Here is a 21897-nt window from a genome sequence, read left to right as displayed (position 1 = left end):
TCAGCTCTCAGGGATCTGAGGCGGGGGAGAGCATGAGCCTGAGTCATCTGGAATACCTGTGTTAGGGCAGCTGAGACTAGAGACAGACCAAGACCTTTATTTTCTTTTTAACTCAAGAATACATTGTAAAATGCTTTTACTCCTGAAAATTATATTATAAAATAATGCTTTTTTCCTGAACATTCTTGAGAATTATATGACTAGTAACCAACTTTTGTATTGTGTTATCAAGATTTCTAATAACAACAGGCAAGAGGTTAAGGCTTGTTTAACAATATCCTTTTTTTTTTTTTCAGACAGAATTTAACTATGTGGCTCTGGCTAGCCTCAAGCTCACAGAGGTTCACCTGCTCTAACTTTGGAATGCTGCACTGAAAGTTGTCCAACCTTGAATGGCAACAATGTCGTTTTAAAGTTCTTTTGGTTTTAGGGGTTTTTTGGTTTTGTTTGTTTGTTTGTTTGTTTGTTTTGAGACCGGGTCTCATTTTTCCTAAGCTGGTCTCAAATTGCTAGGTGGTAGAGAATGCCTTTAAACTCCTGGTCCTCCTAGCTCCACCTCCAGAATGCTGGGATTATAGTTGGGCTGGGCTGGGGAGTAAATCCAAGGGTCTTCTGCATGCTAAGCAGGCACTCCAAAAACTGAGCTATAGCCCTAAGACCCACGCACACACGCGAGCACACACACAGACAGACAGACACACACACACACACACACACACACACACACGCAGACACACACACACAGGCACACAGACACACACAACACGCATATACATACACACACATGCACATACACACAGACACACAGACACACATACATACACAGGCACACACAGACACACACACACACACACACAGACACACACCTTTATGTTGTTGATGGTGGCTGAGTTTGTTTCAGGTCTTTGGGGCGGAGCTCTTGTTTGTTTTTTGAGGTGGGGTTTTGCTATATAGCTTAGGCTGGCCTAGACTCACCCTGTAGTTGAGTCAGTTGGCCCTCAAACTCCTGATCCTCTTAAAAGGCTAAGGCAGGAGGATTTGGAGTTAGAGGGTGAGCTCAGTGGTCAATGCTTCCATTGCATGTATGAGCCCTGGTTTCAATCCCAAGCACCTTATAAAATAAAAACAAAAAAGTTTTGAAATAGAAGCTAAGGAAAATAAACCCAATTACTTATGTAAATAGCCTGCGTTCACTCATCTCAAGTTGTCCTTGTTCTTTGTCACCTATATGCTCTACTTGCCTCTCTCTTCTGACAGTACTAAAGGACTGGAGACAGAAGGCACACGTTACAGCTCCCTAACACTAATCAGGTCACTCTATTTTTTTGTCTGAAAAGTAGACACAATTAAATTAATGCATGATAGGCTTACCCATAAATCCTCCACTGGCAATACTAACATATTCTTTGTTTTTCTGTAATAAAAGACAAAATTAAGTTACTGCAAAATGCAGTTTAATTAAAGCTCCAGATAGTCCTAAAGCATTGGCATAGTTATAGATTAACATATTTATATATTATAACACATGGTTATATACTAGCATACTTATATATTATAACACATGGTTATATACTAACATACTTATATATTAGAACACATTGTTATGTCTTAACATACTTATATATTGTAACACATGGTTATATATTAGCATACTTATATATTATAACACATGGTTATATATTAACATACTTATATATTATAACACATGGTTATATATTAGCATACTTATATATTATAATACATGGTTATATATTAACATACTTATATATTGTAACACATGGTTATATATTAACATACTTATATAATACATGGTTATATATTAGCATACTTATATATTATAACACATGGTTATGTCTTAACATACATATATATTGTAACACATGGTTATATATTAACATACTTATATACTATAACACATAGCTATGTATTAAATGTCTAGCATAGCACATTTCCTTGACACAATGGACTTGGGCACATAGAGTTGTACATGTATTGATCTTTCCCACTGCAGGGGCTGGTGCTTGAGTCAAGGTTCGAGGCAGCTTTTGGCTATCAAGACTGTGTTTGTATTTGCGTTTCAGTCTCCACAGTACGAGAGTCAAACCAAATCCAATGAATAACACTTTAGAATGCAATCAAAGTAGGTTTTTAAAGTTTCAAATATTTTTGTCCTTTACTAAAAAAAATTAAAAATATCATAAAAAAAGAAAGTGACAAAATTACCATTTTTGCAAATTACTAAAAACTTAAAGTCAGATGTGTGGCTTTCAAGGCTGAGTCTTCAGGATCTCAAATGTGAGTCTAGCCTGGTCTACATAAAAGAAAAAAAATCAAAACAATAACAAAAAACCTCGGGCCAGAAACATGGCTCAGCAAGTAAAGGCCACTACTACCACGCCTGACGACTGGATTTTGGGTCCCAGACCTACATGATGGAAGGAGAGAACCGACTCTCACAAGTTGTCCTCTGTTCTACTATGGGATATGTCCTGCAGGTATGTGCACACTTGTGAACACACACACAATACAGTAATTAAAATGTCATATTTTAATTAAAAAACAAGAAACATAATGGATCTATAATGGCAAGCCAGGGACGAGTGGAGAAGAAATGACATTGGATGAACACACAGAGCAGAGCACTGAACATGGGAAGCTGCACAATTAACTGGGTGTCAACAAATGCATGCAGGATAAAACCACAAGCTGGGAACCCATACATTAAACACATTAGCAATGGGCAAATGCATGCAGGATAGAACCACAAACTGGGAACCCATACATTAAACACATTAGCAATGGGCAAATGCATGCAGGATAGAACCACAAACTGGGAACCCATACATTAAAAACATTAGCAATGGGGGCTGGAGAGATGGCTCAGTGGTTAAGAGCACCGACTGCTCTTCCAGAGATCCTGAGTTCAATTCCCAGCAACCACATGGTGGTTCACAACCATCTGTAATGAGACCTGATGCCCTCTTCTGGTGTGTCTGAAGACAGCTAGACTCTACTTATGTATAATAAATAAACAAATCTTAAAAAAAAACATTAGCAATGTCATAATTTAGAACCTAGGAAAAGCAAGGAAACTTGAATACTAGATTCTTCTTCTCATACTAAGGTATGACAGAAAGATCATGTTATAAAGATTTTACAACAGTTTTTGTCCACTTTTAAAAAAAATTTAGCTGGGTGTGGTGGAATACATCTTTAATGCCAGTACTTGGAAAGCAGAGGCAGATGGATATCTGTCAGTTTGAGGCCTGCCTGGTCTAGATAATAAGCTCCAGGGCAGCCAGATCTAGGTAGAAAGATCCAGCCTTAAAAAAACTTAAAGATTTAAAAAGAATAACCTTACGTGTATTGGTGTGGATTGTGAGGAGTGCAGAGACATCAGATCCCCTAGAACTGGGTTACAGGAAGATGCAAACTGTCTGAAATGTGTGCCTGGAACCAAACTCAGGTCCTCTGCTGGAGCAGCCCTCATTCTTTTTTTTTTTTTTTTTTTTTTTTTTTCCGGGGCTGGGGACCGAACCCAGGACCTTGTGCTTCCTAGGCAAGCGCTCTACCACTGAGCCAAATCCCCAACCCCCAGCAGCCCTCATTCTTGACCACTGAGCCATCTCTCTGGTCCCCTACTTTCTATTTTTATTTCTCTTTATTTATTTCTCTTTATTTATTTCTCTTTATGTATGTATGTATGTATGTATGTATGTATATATGTGTTCATATGTATGCATGTACGTTGAATGTGGGTATATATATGTGCATGCACATGACCCAGATGTACATATACAAGCACTTGTGAGTGCCCCCAACATACACTTGCAAGACTCTGTATACATGTGCAGGTAGAAGCCAGAAGTCAGTGATAGTCTTCTTCAATTGCTTGCCTTCTCTTTTGAGACACGGTCTTTTATTGAACCTGCATCTAGCTGAGTGCTTCAGGGATCTTCCTGTCTTTGTCTTTCCCTCCCATCAGTCTGGGATTACAGGTACACACTACCACCTCCAACTTTTTATTCTAACCAAATTCCTTGGAAAACACAACGGAACTAGAAATTGTTCAAGATGGAGTGGCTTGGAGGATCAAGACCACTGTCTTCCTGATCCCACGGTTGTGGATGCAACACCCAGACTTCAGTGTGGGGACTCCGCAAAAGTACTGAACAATCAGCTGGTTTTATAAAGAGCCATCGTGGCTAAGGCATTGAGACAGAGGGTCAGACTGCATAAAATCACCAACCCAAGTTAGCTATGCTATAGAGAACCAGGGGGACATGGCAAAGTATGTCATAGGTAACAAATATGTATATGCATATATGTATGTATATGTATTTGTCATGGGTAATGGGTATATGTACATATAACCAAAATAAGTAAAGGGCTCAAAATAAATCATTGCTATTAAAAGTTCTAGAACATGAAGCAACGAAGATTAATCCAACAGAGTGATCTGTGAATACATCCTGAGCACAGAGAAATCCAATATACTAAGAAAACTTATCAACAAAGTGATTAACATAATTTTCCTACTTCACATGGTTTATAACTTAAAATTAAAATAGTATCCTATGATCATGTAAGAAAAATATTGAGAAAAAGATCTTAATAATATGTAAAATCAAGAAGCTTATAAAACATATGGATACACAGATATAAAAGAACATTAGCTGTGGATTTCTTCAAGCAACAGCCAAACAAGATGGAATCATCAATGTGGGCTCTGGGCATACCTGCAAGAAGTGTGCGAGGACCATGTTCATATACATGTCTTCTTCCTCTCTGCCACTGCCCATAAAACACAGGTGCTCCCCACCAGCGATGGAACCGGACTCAATGGACTGTCTCTGCGCTTCTAGCAAGGACTTTACTGACTGTGCAAACTCGGATGGATTCTGCAGCATCTGGAGCGTTTTTACAAATTAAAACTTGGCAAGCATATATTTGTAAAACCGGAAAAGATGTCCAAGCAAACTACCAACATTAAAAACCAAGCATTAAAGGAATGGAAAATGAAAAGGTGTAAATGAGTAAAATTCCAGAGATATGTTTATGTATATATTGGAGCAAAGACTGAGAAAAACAGTGCTCAGTCAGAGGGGAAGAATTGTTTCACATAGAACAATGTGCAGCTACAGGAGTCCTGAGTCATGAGACAAAACAGAGCTTAGCTCTGAACAGAGTAAGGAACAAGTGCAGACCCAGACAGCTCTGATTTTCAGTTTCCTCTTCCAAGGCAGTCCATGTATTTCTGAGCAGACATCAGAAACAGCAGAGACCATTTACTTACCATTTACTTTAGGTATTGGTAAAAGAAAAATCAAAACTCATTTCTTATTTTCAATGAAGTAAGTATACCAATTACTACAAAAATTCTAAGCTATGGTCACTAAAATCCCATTCAAAGTAGAGCAAAAATCCAGTAGAAAACTGGGCAGACCAGGGAAAAGACCATTTGTTAGTTCTGAAGATTGTTAAGTCTGCGTGACTGCATGTATGTGCATGCACCAATGTGTGCAGGTATCTACGGAGGTCAGAAGAGGGATCCAAGCCCTTGGAACTGGAGTTACAGGCAGTTGTGAACTGTCACATGGGTGCTGAGAAACAAACTCAGGTCCTCTTCAAGACTAGCTCGCACACTTAACCTCTTAGCCATCTCTCCAGCCCCGAGGGAAAAGCAACTTTAAGAAGAGAGAAAGAAGATGTTTGCACCTTGCTTGAGTATCTCTATTTTCAGTGTATTGGTGGATAATGCCCAAGAATGCTGATGATACAGAACATATCCTACCCAGCATTGAGGCATAAGCATCTCCAGGGTTTTAAGAGTACTAGCATTTGTATGTCCATTCCCCCAACCCGGAATTCTTCTTTAAAGAGTCCACTTCACAGAACTATTTGGAAAACGACACGAAACACGTGTAACGTTTTCAGCAGCAGCTTCGTAACAAAAACTGAAAGTAATCTAAATATACGTTCACCAAACAACAAACTATGGTCATACCTGCACCATGGCCCTCCAGGAAACATTAAGGGAGAATATGTATTAAAGGTGAAGACTAAGCGAGCTCATGACCGTGCTTTCAGCACATTCTCTGGCTGTTAATTCATGAAGATAAAGGTGCCCATGAATCATGAGTAAAGCTTAAGAACGTGCACGAAAGGAGGGACAGGCACAGCTCTCATCAGAGGACACAGACAGGCTAGCATGTCCTTTCTCAACCACCTTCATTTCTATTGGTTTCCTCTCCATACCACCTAACCCTTAAACACATCCTTCTGGCTCCAGGACCAAACATTTCCAGACCGGATGAGGAGGGGAATAAAAGGCTGTGTATTTAGCTGGAGGGGAGGTGCTTCCCACCTCTGAGGCTTTAACCTCAGAGTGGCTTGCACGGTGCCAGTCTTGGGGCTACCACAGCTAAGCATCTCTTATGACATTTATTTTACCCATTTCTACAATACAAATTACCTAGGACAGGGTGACTAACAGCTGAGCATTTATATATCAGAAACAACATTTCCTGTATATTAGTTATTAAAATACTCAGAAAGTTTAAAAATGCCTAATAACAAAAACTTCTGGGATTCTTATCCAATTATGCTAGGAGCCCCTATTTCTACAGTACTTACTAGGTGCAAGGCACAATGCTAAGTGATCTACCTTTGAGATAGCTCATAGTGAGTGTAGAATTTACTGACATAATAATGAAAGAACAGTGAGCCACAGTTAGCAGATGTCACTGACTCTTTATGACTCTGACCCTAAAAGAAAAGGGAACTCAAGCCCTTCCCATAGTGCGACTGCCAGAAGCAAAAAGAAAGCATCCCCATAGATCATGTAAATCTAGGTATAAGCCAAAGAAAGATCCACTCTGTCTCTCCCAACACTCCATGTGCACATATACTAACCAAGTCTGAGTCTAAGTGGAACGCAGTTGACAAATGGCCCGCATTGTACTGTTCTGCAGGACGGCAGTCCACCACGAAGAACCGGACTCCTTCCTAAAAGGGAAACGACAGTCAACATTAGACATAAAGTTCACATCGCATGACAGGATGGTAAAAAGAAACCAAAAGAGGGGGAACAGGTTGTTTTTAAATGGATCTCACAGGGAATTAGGAGGCCCCAATTTATACACACACAAAAATGTAACCTTTAGGATCTAAATGCATTTTTCTTATGTATTAAGCTTGAAAGTCTCAATATGTACCAGGAGTCTGGCAATCTGAACAAAATTCTAAATATATTAGGAATAAACACGTTATTGCTTAAACACAATGCTAGGCAAGCTTACTTCCAGGCCCATAAACTTATAGGCAATCCAAAGAATAACTTTTCTTATATGTGGAGGAGATAGGCTCATATGTGCTTCTTTTGTTTTGTTTTCTTCATTTAAGACAGGGTTTCCCTCAAACCCTTCTTCTACAATAGGAAGTTTAACTGTGATGTGCTATGAGGGGCATTCTTTGCATATCCAAGCCTCGTCTCAGCACAATCTTGGAAATACAGGACATTCGAAAGCTTAGCTACAGCACTATATCTTAGCACATACCGAGAAAGCTCACCCATCAAACCGACTCATATACCGATGAAGAGCTTAATAGAAAATTATGACTTTTTTTTTCAAGACAGGGTTTCTCTATGTAGCCCTAGCTGTCCTGAAACTTGCTTTGTAGACCAGGCTGGCCTCGAACTCACAGAGCTCTGCCTGTCTCTGTCTTCTGAGTGCTGGGATCAAAGGCTTGCACCACCACTGCCTGGCTACAGCATACTTTCAAAATTTTCTATGGCTTTCTTTATGGCATTAAACCATGTGACTCAGCAAGCTGTGGAGCTGTTCAGAATTATCTGTCGGAGGCTAAGCACACCCCTTTAAGTTCTCCACATAGGGCTATGTTCAGTTGCTTTTCTGACATGTGCAGAAAGGGCAATTTGTAAAATTGGTGTCTAGAGACACAAAAATAATTGTTAGCAATCAAAGTAGCACACAAGATGGATGTTGAAAATGGCCATACAGGCAGGAGATATAACATACTAATAACATATTAATCCACAAAGGTGATGTAATGGCAAATTAGTTTTGCAGGAATCGATGGCAGTGAGGGAATGTTTGTTATTTATTTCTGGTGGCAGGTATTGAACCCAGGGCCTCAAGCATGTGAAACGCATGCTCTAACCCTGAGCTGTACCCGTGCTCCAGGTCCTTGCATTCAAAGGGCACAGTGACCGACAGATGGGGTTACTTTGCTTACCCCTTGCAGCTGATTTGCTTGAAGGATCTCGGATACTGAAACAGCCAGACACAGAGCCTGGCTCAGATCTGCCTCATCGTCCTTGATCCCCAACAGAGTACTACCAAAGAGGTGATGATTATCCTACACAAAGAGAACACTGTAAACATTACAAAGAAAAATCAAGGTGCTCTTCCTGAAAACGTTTTAGTATGCATAATAAAATGTAAAATAATTGTTACTACTTGAGTTTAATTGACTTCTTTTAAAACTTAGTATCATATAATTTCAAATTTTATAGGAATGTGTGTGTTGCAGTCAAGGTCTGTCAGAATTCACAGAGAACAAAAGACTAAGAAAAATAATTTTACCCAGTTCTATATCAATACCCACATTAAATATTAACTGTAGGAGCTGAAAATGTCAATAAGAATAAGCTTACCCAGTATGCTCAAGACTGGGTCTGCCTAGTATCTGGGTGCACACTGTTAATTGAGAAGGTGAGGCCAGAGCACTGCATGAGTTACAGACCAGCCTGGGTACATAGTAAGTGTCAGGCTAGGAAGGGTGTATAACAAGATCTCTCCCAAAAGAGGATATAAAAAGTTGTGAGTTTAAGCTCTAGCACTGAGGGAAGAGTGCAATGATGAATGGGTCAAGGAAGAAATCAAAAAAAAGAAATGAAAGCATTCCTGGTTTCATTTATCATTCCTGATAAATGAAAATGAACACAACACAGCAAAGCCTCTGGGACAGCAGGAAAACAGTCAGTCCTACAGGGGAACCTTCAGTTCTGACTGCATTATCAAAAAAAATCAAAAGAACACATAGAAGACTTAATGATGCTCTTTAAAAATCTGGAGTCAGGCAGTGCTAACACAACCTTCAATCCCAGCCCTTGGAAGACAGAGGCAGGTGGATCTCTGAGTTCAAGGCCAGCCTGGTCTATAAAGCAAATTCTAAGATAGCCAGGGCTACACAGGGAAACACTGTCTCAAACAAACAAACAAACAAACAAACAAACAAAAATTTGGAAGAACAAGAAAAGACCAAATACAAACCAAATCCTTAGCAAAAATTATAGGAATTAGCAGAAATAAATAAACTAGAAACAGCAAACAATACAAAGAATCATCAAATCTAAGAGTGGGTTCTTTAAGAAGATATAAAGATGGAAAGAGCTTTGGCCCAATTAACCAAACTCTGTGCTCGGGCCCTAGCTGCAGCAGTAAAGAAAGAGAAGGAAATTGAAGGGATACAGTAGGGAAAGAAGTCAACCGGACCTATTTCCAGATGACATATATAAGAGAGCCCCAAAATTCTACCAGAAAACTTCTAAAAATGATCAATTCAACAACATGGAAGGTTACAGAGCCAACCTGCACAAATCAGCAGTGTTTCTGTGTCAACCCCAAATGCAGGAAGAGCAGAGGTTCTTATGTGCACAGAGAAGCAGTACAGGAACCAGAGATGTTAAAAATATGGGCTGTCTCTTCATAGAGAGAGGTGCTTTCTTCCCAGAAGGCCAGGAGTGGACATGGTTAACAGTCTGGTGACCTTTGTGCTATCTGTGTGGCCGAGACCACACTGGATCCTTCCTCAGACCCTTATAGTGAGTTTGTCACTCTATAGAACCTATCTTTATCGAAGGTGTCACATTTAGTCAATCTATAGAGGCCATCTTTACTGAAGGTATCGCATGTAATTTACAAAGTTTTAATGTAGTCATGTCTTCGGGTTTACTGTGCACACAGCATTCGGTTACCTATCACCAGGAAAAATCGTGCTGTGCTTACTATGTGTAAAATAAACTGCTTAGGGTAGACTCCCAGAGTTTGAATCTACACCAGCTACTGAGAAGACTTTATCTGAACTATCATCTTGCCTCCCCCAGATCATTACTCTGTGGGTAATGTCTGTTCACAGAGACCCCTGTGAACAAATATACAGAGAAGGAGATCATGGGCACACTTCCACTGACAACAGTATCAAGAAAATAAAATGTCTAGGAATCAACCTAACCAAGGAAATGAAAGACCTCTCCAACGAAAACTTTAAACCTGTGAGGAGGAGGAGGAGGAGGAGGAGGGGGAGGAGGGGGAGGAGGAGGAGGAGGAGGAAGAGGAGGAGGAAGAGGAGGAGGAAGAGGAGGAGGAGGAGGAGGAGAAAAAGAAGGAGAAGGAGAAGGAGAAGGAGGAGAAGGAGGAAGGAGGAAGGAGGAAGGAGGAAGGAGGAAGGAGGAAGGAGGAAGGAGGAAGGAGGAAGGAGGAAGGAGGAAGGAGGAAGGAGAAGAAGAAGAAGAAGAAGAAGAAGAAGAAGAAGAAGAAGAAGAAGAAGAAGAAGAAGAAGATGATGATGATGATGATGATGATGATGATGATAAAGACACCAGGAAATGGACAGACTCGCCATGCTCATGCATTGGTAGAAATAATATGGTAGTGACCATTCTGCCAAAAGCTATTTACAGATGTAACACAATCCCAATCAAAAGCCTCATTTCATTCCTCATAGAATCAAAGAGAAAAAAGAGCTATTATAAAATTCCTAAGGAACCATAAATAACCCTAGATAGCCAAAACCCTCCTGAGCAAAAAGAACAATGTTTGAGGGACTACCATCCTAGATCCCAAAATATATTAAAAAGCCATAGTAATAACGACAATACGGTAGTGGTACACACACACACACACATGCGCGCGCACACACACACACACACACACACACACACACGCACACACACACACGCACAGACACAGACACACAGACCCGCACACACATACACACTCACACACACACACACACAAACGTACACACACACACACACACACAGACACACAGACACACAGACCCGCACACACATACACACTCACACACACACACACACAAACGTACACACACACACACACACAGACACAGACACACAGACACACAGACCCGCACACACATACACACTCACACACGCGAACACACACACACACACACACACACCCGCACGCACACGTGACATGCAAACCAATAGAATAAACCCAAACATGAGTGCACGGAGCTTCAGCCATTTAGCACTGACAAAGATCCTAAAAGTATATGCTGGAGAAAAGAAAGCATGTTTAACAAATGTCTGGATGTCCACATGCAGATGAATTTAACTATACCCATATCTATTACCTGCCACAAAAACTAGCTTCAAGTGTATCAAGAACCTAACCATGAAGCTTCAAACACCAAAGCTGCAAGAAGAACTCGTAGGCAGTTCTGTCCATGAAACAGGTGTAGGAAAGGACTAGGCCTCCATTTGCCCAAGATTTAAGGCCAACAAGTGACACGTGGGACATGGTAAATTAAAAAGCTCTCCACAGCTAAAAATCCAACCAGGTTTGAGGGGTGGGGGAGCCACAGAATGGGAGGGAACTTACCAGCTATACAGCTAATGGAAAACAAAGGTTCAAAAACAATAAACAACTCAAAAAAATAGCTTGGACTCTAAACAGAATAAAGAAAAATGGCTAAGAAATATCTCGAAAAATGTAAGAGCCAAAGGGACAGAAAGTTTACTTTCTCTGATGCGAAAACGTATTTCCTGGAAATGTTCAAAGTTATACCCATGAACCCTCAGCAACCGACTGCCGATATCACCTTAATGAGGACACAAATAGATGCACTAATGTGGAAAAGCTCGTGAGACCTTAACTCTTTAAAAAAAAAATTCCCAAAACGCCAGCAACTAAGGAATGCTGAGTGTGGGAGAAAGAACCTTCCCCAAGGAACAGGACACCTATTAGTTATCCATGCTGAGTGGTCAGCCCTAAAAACATACACACAAGAGTAGCATGATATGGGCTGCCCAGGTTGTACTTACCTATTTAGTTATATACTTATATGTGCCTCCAAGAGGCAAAGTGACCCTGCTGTCATTAATAAGACATATCATGCAGATCTATGTCACCCAGGCTAAGCTCCACATAACAGAAACCCAACTACATTCCCAGCCACTGGATCTCTGTCAGAGAAGTTCTGAAGCTACAGATGCACACACTGAGGAAACAATCTCCACATGACTAGAGACTAAGAATCAGAACAAGGGCAAGATGCTTCCTGTTGTTATTTTTGTCAGGTCTAAGGGAAACTCCATTTCCCCAAATTCCCGAAGTCCAACACAAGTCAGCATTCCTCAGGCACTTGTGAGGCCAATCTCCTCTACCAAGGAGTCATCTCACTTATCACGGGCAGGAGGGACAAATGGCTGGCTGTGAGGCCTATTAGCATACTACTGCCCCTGTTGGCCTCCAGGCTCCTTCAGTGTCACAAGGACCTGGTACACATTTCAAAGTTCCTGCTAGCATCCTAGCTCTTCCCACTCCCTTCCCTACCCTAAACTCTTTCCAGCCCAGGAGCTTCCCTCCCTGCAAGTTACTGGCTTTCCTTATAACCCTGCTATTTCTGCTGATGCTATGAGAACGCTCATTCTCTTTGTCATACTCTCTCTGTTCTCCCCCCTGTCTCCATCTTCCCGTGTTCTCTCCCCACCACCTCCGACTCTCTGCCTCTCTCCCTCTGTGTGTGTGTGTGTGTCCATCCTCCCACTCTCTGCTCTCCCACACTCCTTCCTGTGTCCCCCTGTCTGCACTGTTCTGCTTCTCTCATGGCCAGGTCCAGCCTGTTGGCCATGTTCATTTACTACTTTCCGTCTCTGCTCTGGACTCTCTGGTGTCTCTCGCTGTTCTTTCTCTCATATCTAAAATAAAAGCTTTCCTCTTAACCAGACTATAGAGCAGCAGCCATGCCTTCAGCTGATACAGTATTTAGTCTATTTCTCTACTAGTGAGAGAATTTACGATGAAAGATCAGAAAAGCAAACCATCACAGTTTTGAAAGACTGGAAAAGAACCATAATTGAAGTATTTTAACCAAAGTGAATATAGTGGGAGTAAATAAGAAAATGACACAAAATATCCAACACAGACCGAATGGCCATTTCTTGTCTTTTACCTTCCTAAAAGAAGTGGGCGTTTTACTACAGTAATACTGAGCCAAAGAGAAAAGGTCTTCTATGTCTTCCAGATTCAAGCTGGATGGAGTATTTTCCAAAAAGTCTGAAATGTGATTACAGATATGACAACAATTAACAAGTTACTTGTGAAAGATGGTCACTAGCACTGTTTAAGTTTAAAGGGAAATCGGCTCCAGCAGAAGCATCCCGTAAGTAAGATCTCAGCAGTGAGTCTTCCACGAGCTGTCTCCATTCCTTACCCAGTGCTGGGAACCGAACCCAAGGCCTTGTGGATACTAGGACGTTTAACAATGTGAGACCTGGCCAGGACCTCAGAACTCTTCTACACCAATCTTGCCACAACCCGAATAAGTACTGACTGAGAGGAAACGACCTCAAATATTATTGAACACTACTTACGGATAACTTCTTCTTTGCTGTCAGACTCTTGTGCTAAAATAACTTCTCTGTGAAAAGGAATCGAGTAAATTCGAGTTACATATTAAAGCTCCACATCAAAAGTTGACAAAAGTCTAACCAACATGGTACTTACTTCGTATTAACAAGGATAATTAACATTAAGAAATAAATAAAAAACGGATCCGCTTGCTGAAGATATCCGTCCCATATGGCCTGGGTGACTTCGATGGAACAGTAATGTGCAAAAAGGCTTCCGAGCTACAGTCAGAGAGAGAGAGATAAACCACTGGAGCTGCCTTAGTTACTGAGGCAAACAGTCAGTGACAGCACATGATATCATCTGCACCTGGGCACATGAAATCCAAAGGCAGAACACTGGGGTCACGTAACTAGCCGTGTGACTTAGCGCATGTCACTTAACTTCGTCAGAGCTTCCCTTTCTACTTCTGTGAACTCCAAAGACAAACAGTGCAAGAGAGAACACTCATTGTTCCCAGTGCTGAGAGATAACCAGCTTAGCATATCCGAGGGAAGGAGCTATGTCTCTGCCATCGAATAACAAGTGGTATTTAGAACTTCATAAGCTTAGTTAGCACACTATTACTAATTACTGCAAGCATTCAGCTGAAAAGATAATTATGAGGATTGGGAAAGCAGTTTAAGGGTGTTAATCAAACCTCAGCTCAGTACCAATGTCAACTAGCTGCTTCCAAAGCTCACTTAGAAATCACTCACTGAAACACCAGACAAAATTCAGATTTTTCAATTTTTTGGCTTTAAGGGGCTTTCTGGGTTTTATATTTTAAAAATAGAAGTTACTAATTTATAACTTTCTTTACTAACTAATTGTGTTTTAAAGCATATGAAGACCTAATTTTACTGGCTACTAAGTTTTCCTTAGAATCAGAAATAACTACATCTAAAGGATCATATTTAAAATTTCTCATGGCTAAAGGGAACATAAAAGTGTAGTACAGATTTTGTATCAGGCGCTAAATGACTACTAGGTATTATTCATGAGTTATCTTTAGTTCTTACAGCAGGCCTCACGCGTGGGCTTCTCTCCTAGACAAGGACTAGACTTGGATGATATGCTCTGTTCACAGGGCTGAGCTGTGTGCTGGGAGCAGGAATGGACCAAGAACCCATGGCCCATGCCTGAGCATCCAACCAGAAGGCTTGAGCACAGCAAGACAAATGGAGACTAGAAGGCGTGACTATAACCTGAGGGACAATGTGCAGCCATCCTTAACCTCAGCTCAACTAAAGCCGCCATTACCTTCCTCAGTCATGCGCTCTGGAGGTAACTTCAATTGCCTTGTCTCATGATAAAAACAGAAAGAACAACAACAAAACCTTGAGCTTCATCAGCAGAGCACTAGCAGCAAGAACAAACTATCTGGCAGACCAACTGCACAGTAGACTTCTAAATCAGCAGAGCACTAACTTCGAGTTCTGGCGATGGAGATGCCATCTCCTAGGCAGAGACCAACATTCACATCAAAACACTTAGGAAATGATTCCTTATTTTAATAAAAATAACTTGATTTACTGGCAGCATATAAACAGGGATGCTGTTATAAGAACTGTGTCATTTTTAACTCAAAATGACAAGACCAGCCAAAGGAACTAAAGAAGAGGCTACTGAGATTTAGTGTGTCTGGGAGTGAAACCAGTTAGGATGCTTGAATTACCATTTATGACTCTAACTGCATCCCATTGTCCCCTGAGATTTTACTATATTATTATTCCCATTTTACAGATTTAAAAAAAAAAAAAACAAGCTCTGAGCCAAGTGTCTTGGCTCACAGTTACCAAGAGGCTGAAATGGGAAGTTCCCTAAAGAAATGGTAGGGGAAAATGACCAAAGAATATGTTTAACTCCTTAATACCAGCACTTAACCAATTCTGTAGAAAGGCCTTTCATTGGCACAGTAGGGCCTTCTTGAGTGGGATCTGAGGAATCCAGAAATCCCAAGATTCTATACTGAGATATTTGTAACACCTCACTATTTCCAAAATAATTCTTAAAACTTTTACATGCCTATTTCAAATTCATTCCCTCACTAGTGAGCAGAATTCTCAGAAGAGTAGAAGATAACAATGCCAACTAAATAAATTTGGAAGCAGTTAAATGAGCCCATCTGCATTTGATTTCAGCAGACAACAGGAAACAGGAAAATATAAAATAACTACACTCGTCCCACTACTCACTTTTGGGAAATGCAGCCATTTTTCATTGTAAGGTAAACTAATTATGTTATAGCACACAATAAATTTAATATTACTTTTAATGAACTAAAGATAAATCATTAAAATTCTTTAGTGTTAGCTCATATCCAGTATAATACATATGAACAATGAATCTCAAAAACAAAAAAAAAGGAAGAGCACAGAGGGTTTGGAGAAGCAGAGATTTCAGAAACCGTGAGAGCTAGACCAAGACATCAGCTGTACTTTATAGTCCTTATATTAATTAGCCATATGGTAACTGCAGCTTCCCCCGGGATTGTCTGCCCATTTTTACAGACACTATCAACAGTCTGAACACAGAAACCTGTAAGCAGAGCTCACATATACATACATGTTTACAAATATTGTATATTTACAAAATACAGCTATTAGTTTGGATATATCACATGTAAGTAAATAAATACAAAATATTCACTAATGTACATGAAATATTATATTATTATTATTATTATTATTATTATTATTATTTCTATTTCCATGTATGTATAAAGTAACAGAAGACTAATGCTGTGGTCTTTTGGGGATTCAGGTTTTACTAGCCCAGCCTAGCCCAACTACAGTTTTATATAAACTATTTTTCATTAAATGTTCCTACTTTCACTTTATTACCCAGTTGAGTGCATAGGAGTCTGGAGTGATTTTCTTTGTATCAAGAAAAGAACAAAGCTCAGGCTCATGGTACTGGATGAGCAATCGGAAGAGATGAAATGGCCTCCCCTTCAGGGAACAATCCCTATGAGAAAGAGAAGCAAAGTTTCTCATTACTAGATCAGACATGATCACACTGGTCTTCTGTCCTCCTGAAAGACCCATTTCCTGTCTACACCCTCAGGACACTCCAGCATCCACAGCAAGCCCACCTGAGAGCCAGCAGAGCTCTCTTCTAACACCTTCCAACAGACCTGCCGTGCAGACAGCACAGTCACTTAAGGGAAGGTTCCTAGGCAAACCCAGGAGCACTCAAGTAAGAGGACTCCAGGGGTAACTAAAACTAGCATTTAGGTTACTGTGATGCAGTTAAGGTCCCCAAAGATCTAGATGGCCCTCATGAGTCCAGCCTCCTACCTCCTTGCCAAGTAAGGAGAAACTCCTTGGACTACTTCAAGTTTGTACCACAGTTTATATATTCATACAGGAATGACTTCCCTGCAAAGTGTAAGTCTGAAGACCACAGATGACATTTCAGAATGTCATGAACCACTGAGCCTGAGATATCCATCAAAGTGGCCTTGACACCAGGTGCCCAGAGTAAATCCCAGAAAAAAATACCCAATTTCAAATGGTTGTTATGCAAATAAGATGAAAAGTTTAATTTATATACTGTTTCAAAGTTAAGGTCATTAAACATATACTCTGCCATTTTTATTATTACAGGGCCTTTCCCCAAAGGAATATTACATTGCTGTGCACATACTTCAAAGGAGTAATTGTAAAGGAAAGAAACATGTTCTGATGCTTGACCCCCCGCTGAGGCTTCTGGTTATTCACACAGGAAGCTTCTCATCTATTCAGCTTTAAGACCAGCCTAGGGTGGTCATGGGAGCCACCCAAACCCTGACCTCAAAAGGTAGCCACACATCTGCTCCATCTGGAGCAGGGCCAGACTGGTCAACACGCTAGCTCAGTACTCAGGAGACAGAGTGCTTCTTCCTGACTACGTGTGTCTCTGACAGGAACGCAGAAGCCACATCTTTAAGTCTGCCCTGGGTAGCATCAGTGAAATGCTAAAGATTTGGCAATACTCTGGTCGTCACATTTTATTTAGAGTATTTGTATTCTTTTTTTTCTTAAGATTTATTTATTATATATAAGTTCACTGTATCTGTCTTCAGACACACCAGAAGAGGGCATCAGATCTCATTACAGATGTTTGTGAGCCACCATGTGGTTGCTGGGAATTGAACTCAGGACCTGCTCTTGAATTGCAGTCAGTGCTCTTAACTGCTGAGCCACCTCTCCAACCCAGGATAGATTTTTTTTTTTTAAATACAGTTAATAAGGGTTCCCAAATGCTTCAAACCCCCTTCTAGTACACCACAGGAGAAAAAAGATGGTAAACAGGACAGGGGGATATGGATCTCTCCTCACATCATGTGGATTCCCATCATGTGGGATTGAATTAGGTCATGAGGCTTAGTGGCAAGGGGCGTTACCCACTGAGCCATAATGAACCTTCCATGGTAAGGTTGTGATAGTCACTTAGTGGCTTTTGTAAGCACAACTTTTTACTCTGCTTCACTTTCTTTATAGTTTGCTTTTAAAGACTGTATCCCTGCAAAACAGCTTGTTGAGTTATGCACAAAGTTTTACATGTGGAAAGATGGCCACATTGCATAACAACCTAAGGCCTAGTTTCTGTGTTCGAGTCATAGTTCTCCAATTTGTTATTGCTGGTTGTGTGGCCTTCGGTGACAGACATGACCTCCAACCTCAGCTGTAATGAGTATGGGGATCAGTAGGGTTGTTTATGAAGATGAAATAAAATAAGTCTGTGAAATGCTTATTACAGTGTTTGGTAATGTTTCTTCAATAAGTAATTGGCTTTTATTATGATGCCCTGGGCTTTAAAAATGTCACATCAGAGCACAGTCTTACCACGGGCCTTTGTGTAAGTGGGACATATCTCACTACAGTAGCTGAAGCAGATTCTGGAGACTGACTCTTAAAGGGAACCTCCAGGCCTAAGGGAAGTTAGTCCCCACTTTCCATAACAACACCTGACTCTACCAAACCACCCAGCAAAGCAACCATGTGTCAGTGTGGCTTGTAGTTGTTCTTGCTGTTTTTAAGATGTAGTGAATAAAAAATAGTGCTGTCCCTTGGGTAACTGCGATCACGATACTAAAAATCAGAAATACTGAGATACATTATTTTGCCATGAGGTAACTGTTCAGGTTTGAGGTTTAAGAACACAAATGGGCTGGAAAGATGGCTCAGTGGTTAAGAGCATTGAACACAGAGGCAGGAAACACAGGGAACATGAGGGAAAAGGCCTCATCTTCTGGAACAGTGAGCATCCCTAGGAATGAGCCACCGAGGCAGCATTCATTGAAGAACTGTATACTGCAACGCTACTCTCCACTACAAGGGTTTGTGCTGGATGCAGTTCTACCCATCTTCCACCCAGTCAGCACTAAGAGGATACATTAAAGTGGGGTTCTTCTATAAGCATTCTATGGGCTCGATGTTCAGTGTTCTATCTACCAGCAATAGCTAGAGTGTCATGTTAAATGCAGAACTCACAGAAAAAGGAACTAGAAAAATGTGACAAGGCAGAGTGTGACACACATCAACATAACTACTCCTGTCACCCTTACAGGGCTAGGTCTCTCTGTCTCTCTGTATCTCTCTGTCTCTCTCTCTCTCTGTCTCTCTCTCTCTCTGTCTCTCTCTCTGTCTGTCTCTCTCTCTCTCTCTCTCTCTCTCTCTGTCTCTCTCTCTCTCTCTCGTCTCTCTGGTTTTGTTGCTGTTGATTAATTGGTTGTTTTTTTGTAACAGGGTTTCTCTGTGTAGCCCTGGCTCACCTAGAACTCACTCTGTAGACCAGGCTGTCCTTGAACTAACAAATCTTCCTGGCTCTGCCTTCTGAGTGCTGTGCCACCATCAGCTGTTACAACGAGAGACGGCCATACGAAGTAATCAGGCAGATGACGGGTACAGTATGGCAGTTATTCCTAACTGGGGATCCCAATTTCAGCTTTGTATGACTGTGGCTTCCTGTAACACCTTTGGGCCTGTTTGCTTTCTACGAGGAGGATGGCTTCTAGGAAGCACAGCGGTTCACTGCTCTGGTCTAACTATAAATCTCTGGAGAGCTTTCAAAAACATATATACGTGGGTCTAGTGTTCCGGGACTTAAACTCCGGGGACTTTTGGCCAAATCAAAATTGTTTTTCTACTCTACATCTTTTTTCTTATAGATCTGTTTGGCCAAAGACTTACCAATAAACATAGGAATAGATGCTTACTATCATTATCCAATAAAGAATCTCATCAAAAGACTGGAGTATAGCTCACTGTGAGCACATTTTTCCAGCACAGTTTAGTTCCAGGAATCTGACACCCATTACTGGCCTCCTCAAGCACCAGGCACTCATGCGGTATATACATGCATGCAGGCAAATCACCCATACACATAATAAATAAAACCTGTAAGTATCTGTCACAAGAACAAAGTCAAGAAGCCAATACATCTCAGGCAACCTCAAAAATTACTTGACCGCTTTACCTTACCATAAAAAGAAACCTAACAAACTCTATTTCAAAGTGAAATGGACTTTTACAACGCAACCAAATCATATTTTACCTGGGAATGTACTTATTCATGATGGCATAGAAGCAGTTGTATAGGTCGCTGCGAGGCAGCTGGAGACAGACCAGTGGTTTCAGTAGATGAGTCCAGCTCAGGGATGTGCTGTATTTAACACTGCGTGATTTACAGTAAAAAGTAATTACAGATTCAATATCCAGGAGTAATTCTGCTGCCTTCTCCTCTGGTACTGAGAGCTGCTCTAGAATAAAGCATCAAACTAAAGTTATCAGGGTACTACAAGGGCTTAGCGACTGGGCATACTACGTCACACGTTCATCATGTGAGTGCATTACACTATGAAAAAGCAGGAACACTGAGCACTTTTTCCCATGATTGATTGTCTGTTTCCTTTTTATTTTTTGTAGTAGTGAGATCGAACCATGGCTTTACATAAGCTAGGTAAATGCTTCATCACTGAGCTATGTCTGCTCTCATATTTAATAGACACTGGCTGGCAAAACATAAGGAAACGTCGTCAGCGCTCTTTGTAACATTCTAGTTTTAATGTTGAAAGCTGTCATCATGGATATTCATTGTTCATGGTACTATGTTACTATGTTACATATGGACATCATCATACAGTGATATACTGTATATTGAATATCTTCTCCCCAATCTTCTTTTTAAAAAAGATTTATTTATTATATATGAGTACACTGTCACTGTCTTCAGACACACCAGAAGAGGGCATCAGATCCCATTACAAATGGTTGTGAGCCACCATGTAGTTGCTGGGATTTGAGCTCAGGACCCTGGGAAGAGCAGTTGGTGCTCTTAACCAATGAGCCACCTCTACAGCCCTCTTTTTTTTATCTTAAAGCAAGACATATGTTACAGAACAACTTATCAGTTTCAAGTAGTGAAACAAGGTGTGTGTTTTCTTACCCAGCCCTGAGAGAAAAAGGGAAGACAGAGGACAGTCACTAACAAATGGTACTCAGTAATATTGACCATGGCCATTCTAAACACAGGAGTGACCAGTTTTAAGTAGGGCAGTAGGGGTGGCAGGCATAATTCAAGTTGCTGGAAAGCCAAAGGATGCTTCCTAACAAGACTGCCAATTGCTCTGCAATGGACAGCTTTGGCAAGTAGAAGGGCAATTCATTCTCTACTTTGGAATCCAGTACTTTATTCCTTCCCTTTCTTTGTTTTAAATCTTAGTTTTTATTTTATAATAAAGCTAATCATGCATCCACATGCAAAACTACCTATGACTTTTCATACTGGTAGCTCTCATACAGAATAAACAGATAAAATACAAATTAAATATGAATACAACTATACCATTATCATTTAGATCGAGGTCTCAGAAATATAGGATACATATCATATAAAGTCTTCAAATCTCTGGTCCAAACTTACTTTTTTTGTCCACACTAGCAATAAAGTCTGTCAGTCTGTCTAACTGTCAATAGAGCTGGTGATAGAACCAGGATCTTGCATGCATATATACCTCCCCCCAGGTAAGCATTCCACCACTGAGCTACAATCTAGAAACCTTAGTTTATAAAGAGTTAGTGCCCTGAAGCCGATTTAACCAATGCGTTAGTTCACTAAAATGTAACAGGAAAACAGAGTCCGAGGTACTATAAACGAATTAGAGAAGACAGGCATAAACTGAATTAACTTAATCTGTACCATGAATTAACACAGGTTTTATAGAGTGGTTGGAAAACTATTCATC

General features: G+C 40.6%; 1 protein-coding gene across 4 annotated transcripts in view; it reads right to left on the bottom strand.

Moving 5' to 3' along the window:
- The window catches only part of Tbc1d23 (TBC1 domain family, member 23), a 58150-nt gene that overhangs the window by 14429 nt on the left and 21824 nt on the right, over positions 1 to 21897 (bottom strand). For 2 of the 4 annotated variants that reach the window (NM_001371895.1, NM_001371896.1), the window contains exons 4-12: positions 20208 to 20412; positions 16511 to 16634; positions 13782 to 13906; positions 13649 to 13695; positions 13228 to 13331; positions 8260 to 8382; positions 6916 to 7008; positions 4740 to 4910; positions 1372 to 1414 (exon numbers count right to left, since the gene is read on the bottom strand). In NM_001371895.1, the coding sequence (NP_001358824.1) occupies positions 1372 to 1414; positions 4740 to 4910; positions 6916 to 7008; positions 8260 to 8382; positions 13228 to 13331; positions 13649 to 13695; positions 13782 to 13906; positions 16511 to 16634; positions 20208 to 20412 (1035 nt within the window). Of the gene's footprint in view, positions 1 to 1371; positions 1415 to 4739; positions 4911 to 6915; positions 7009 to 8259; positions 8383 to 13227; positions 13332 to 13648; positions 13696 to 13781; positions 13907 to 16496; positions 16637 to 20207; positions 20413 to 21897 lie in introns of those variants that run through there. The other 2 variants (XM_039088379.2, XM_039088380.2) reach the window with 2 other exon arrangements.

This window comes from Rattus norvegicus, chromosome 11, assembly GCF_036323735.1.
Source record: "Rattus norvegicus strain BN/NHsdMcwi chromosome 11, GRCr8, whole genome shotgun sequence".
NCBI classification, from domain to species: Eukaryota; Metazoa; Chordata; class Mammalia; order Rodentia; family Muridae; genus Rattus; species Rattus norvegicus.
The sequence above is the reverse complement of the archived record's forward strand: the minus strand, read 5'-3'. Positions and strand labels throughout refer to the sequence as shown.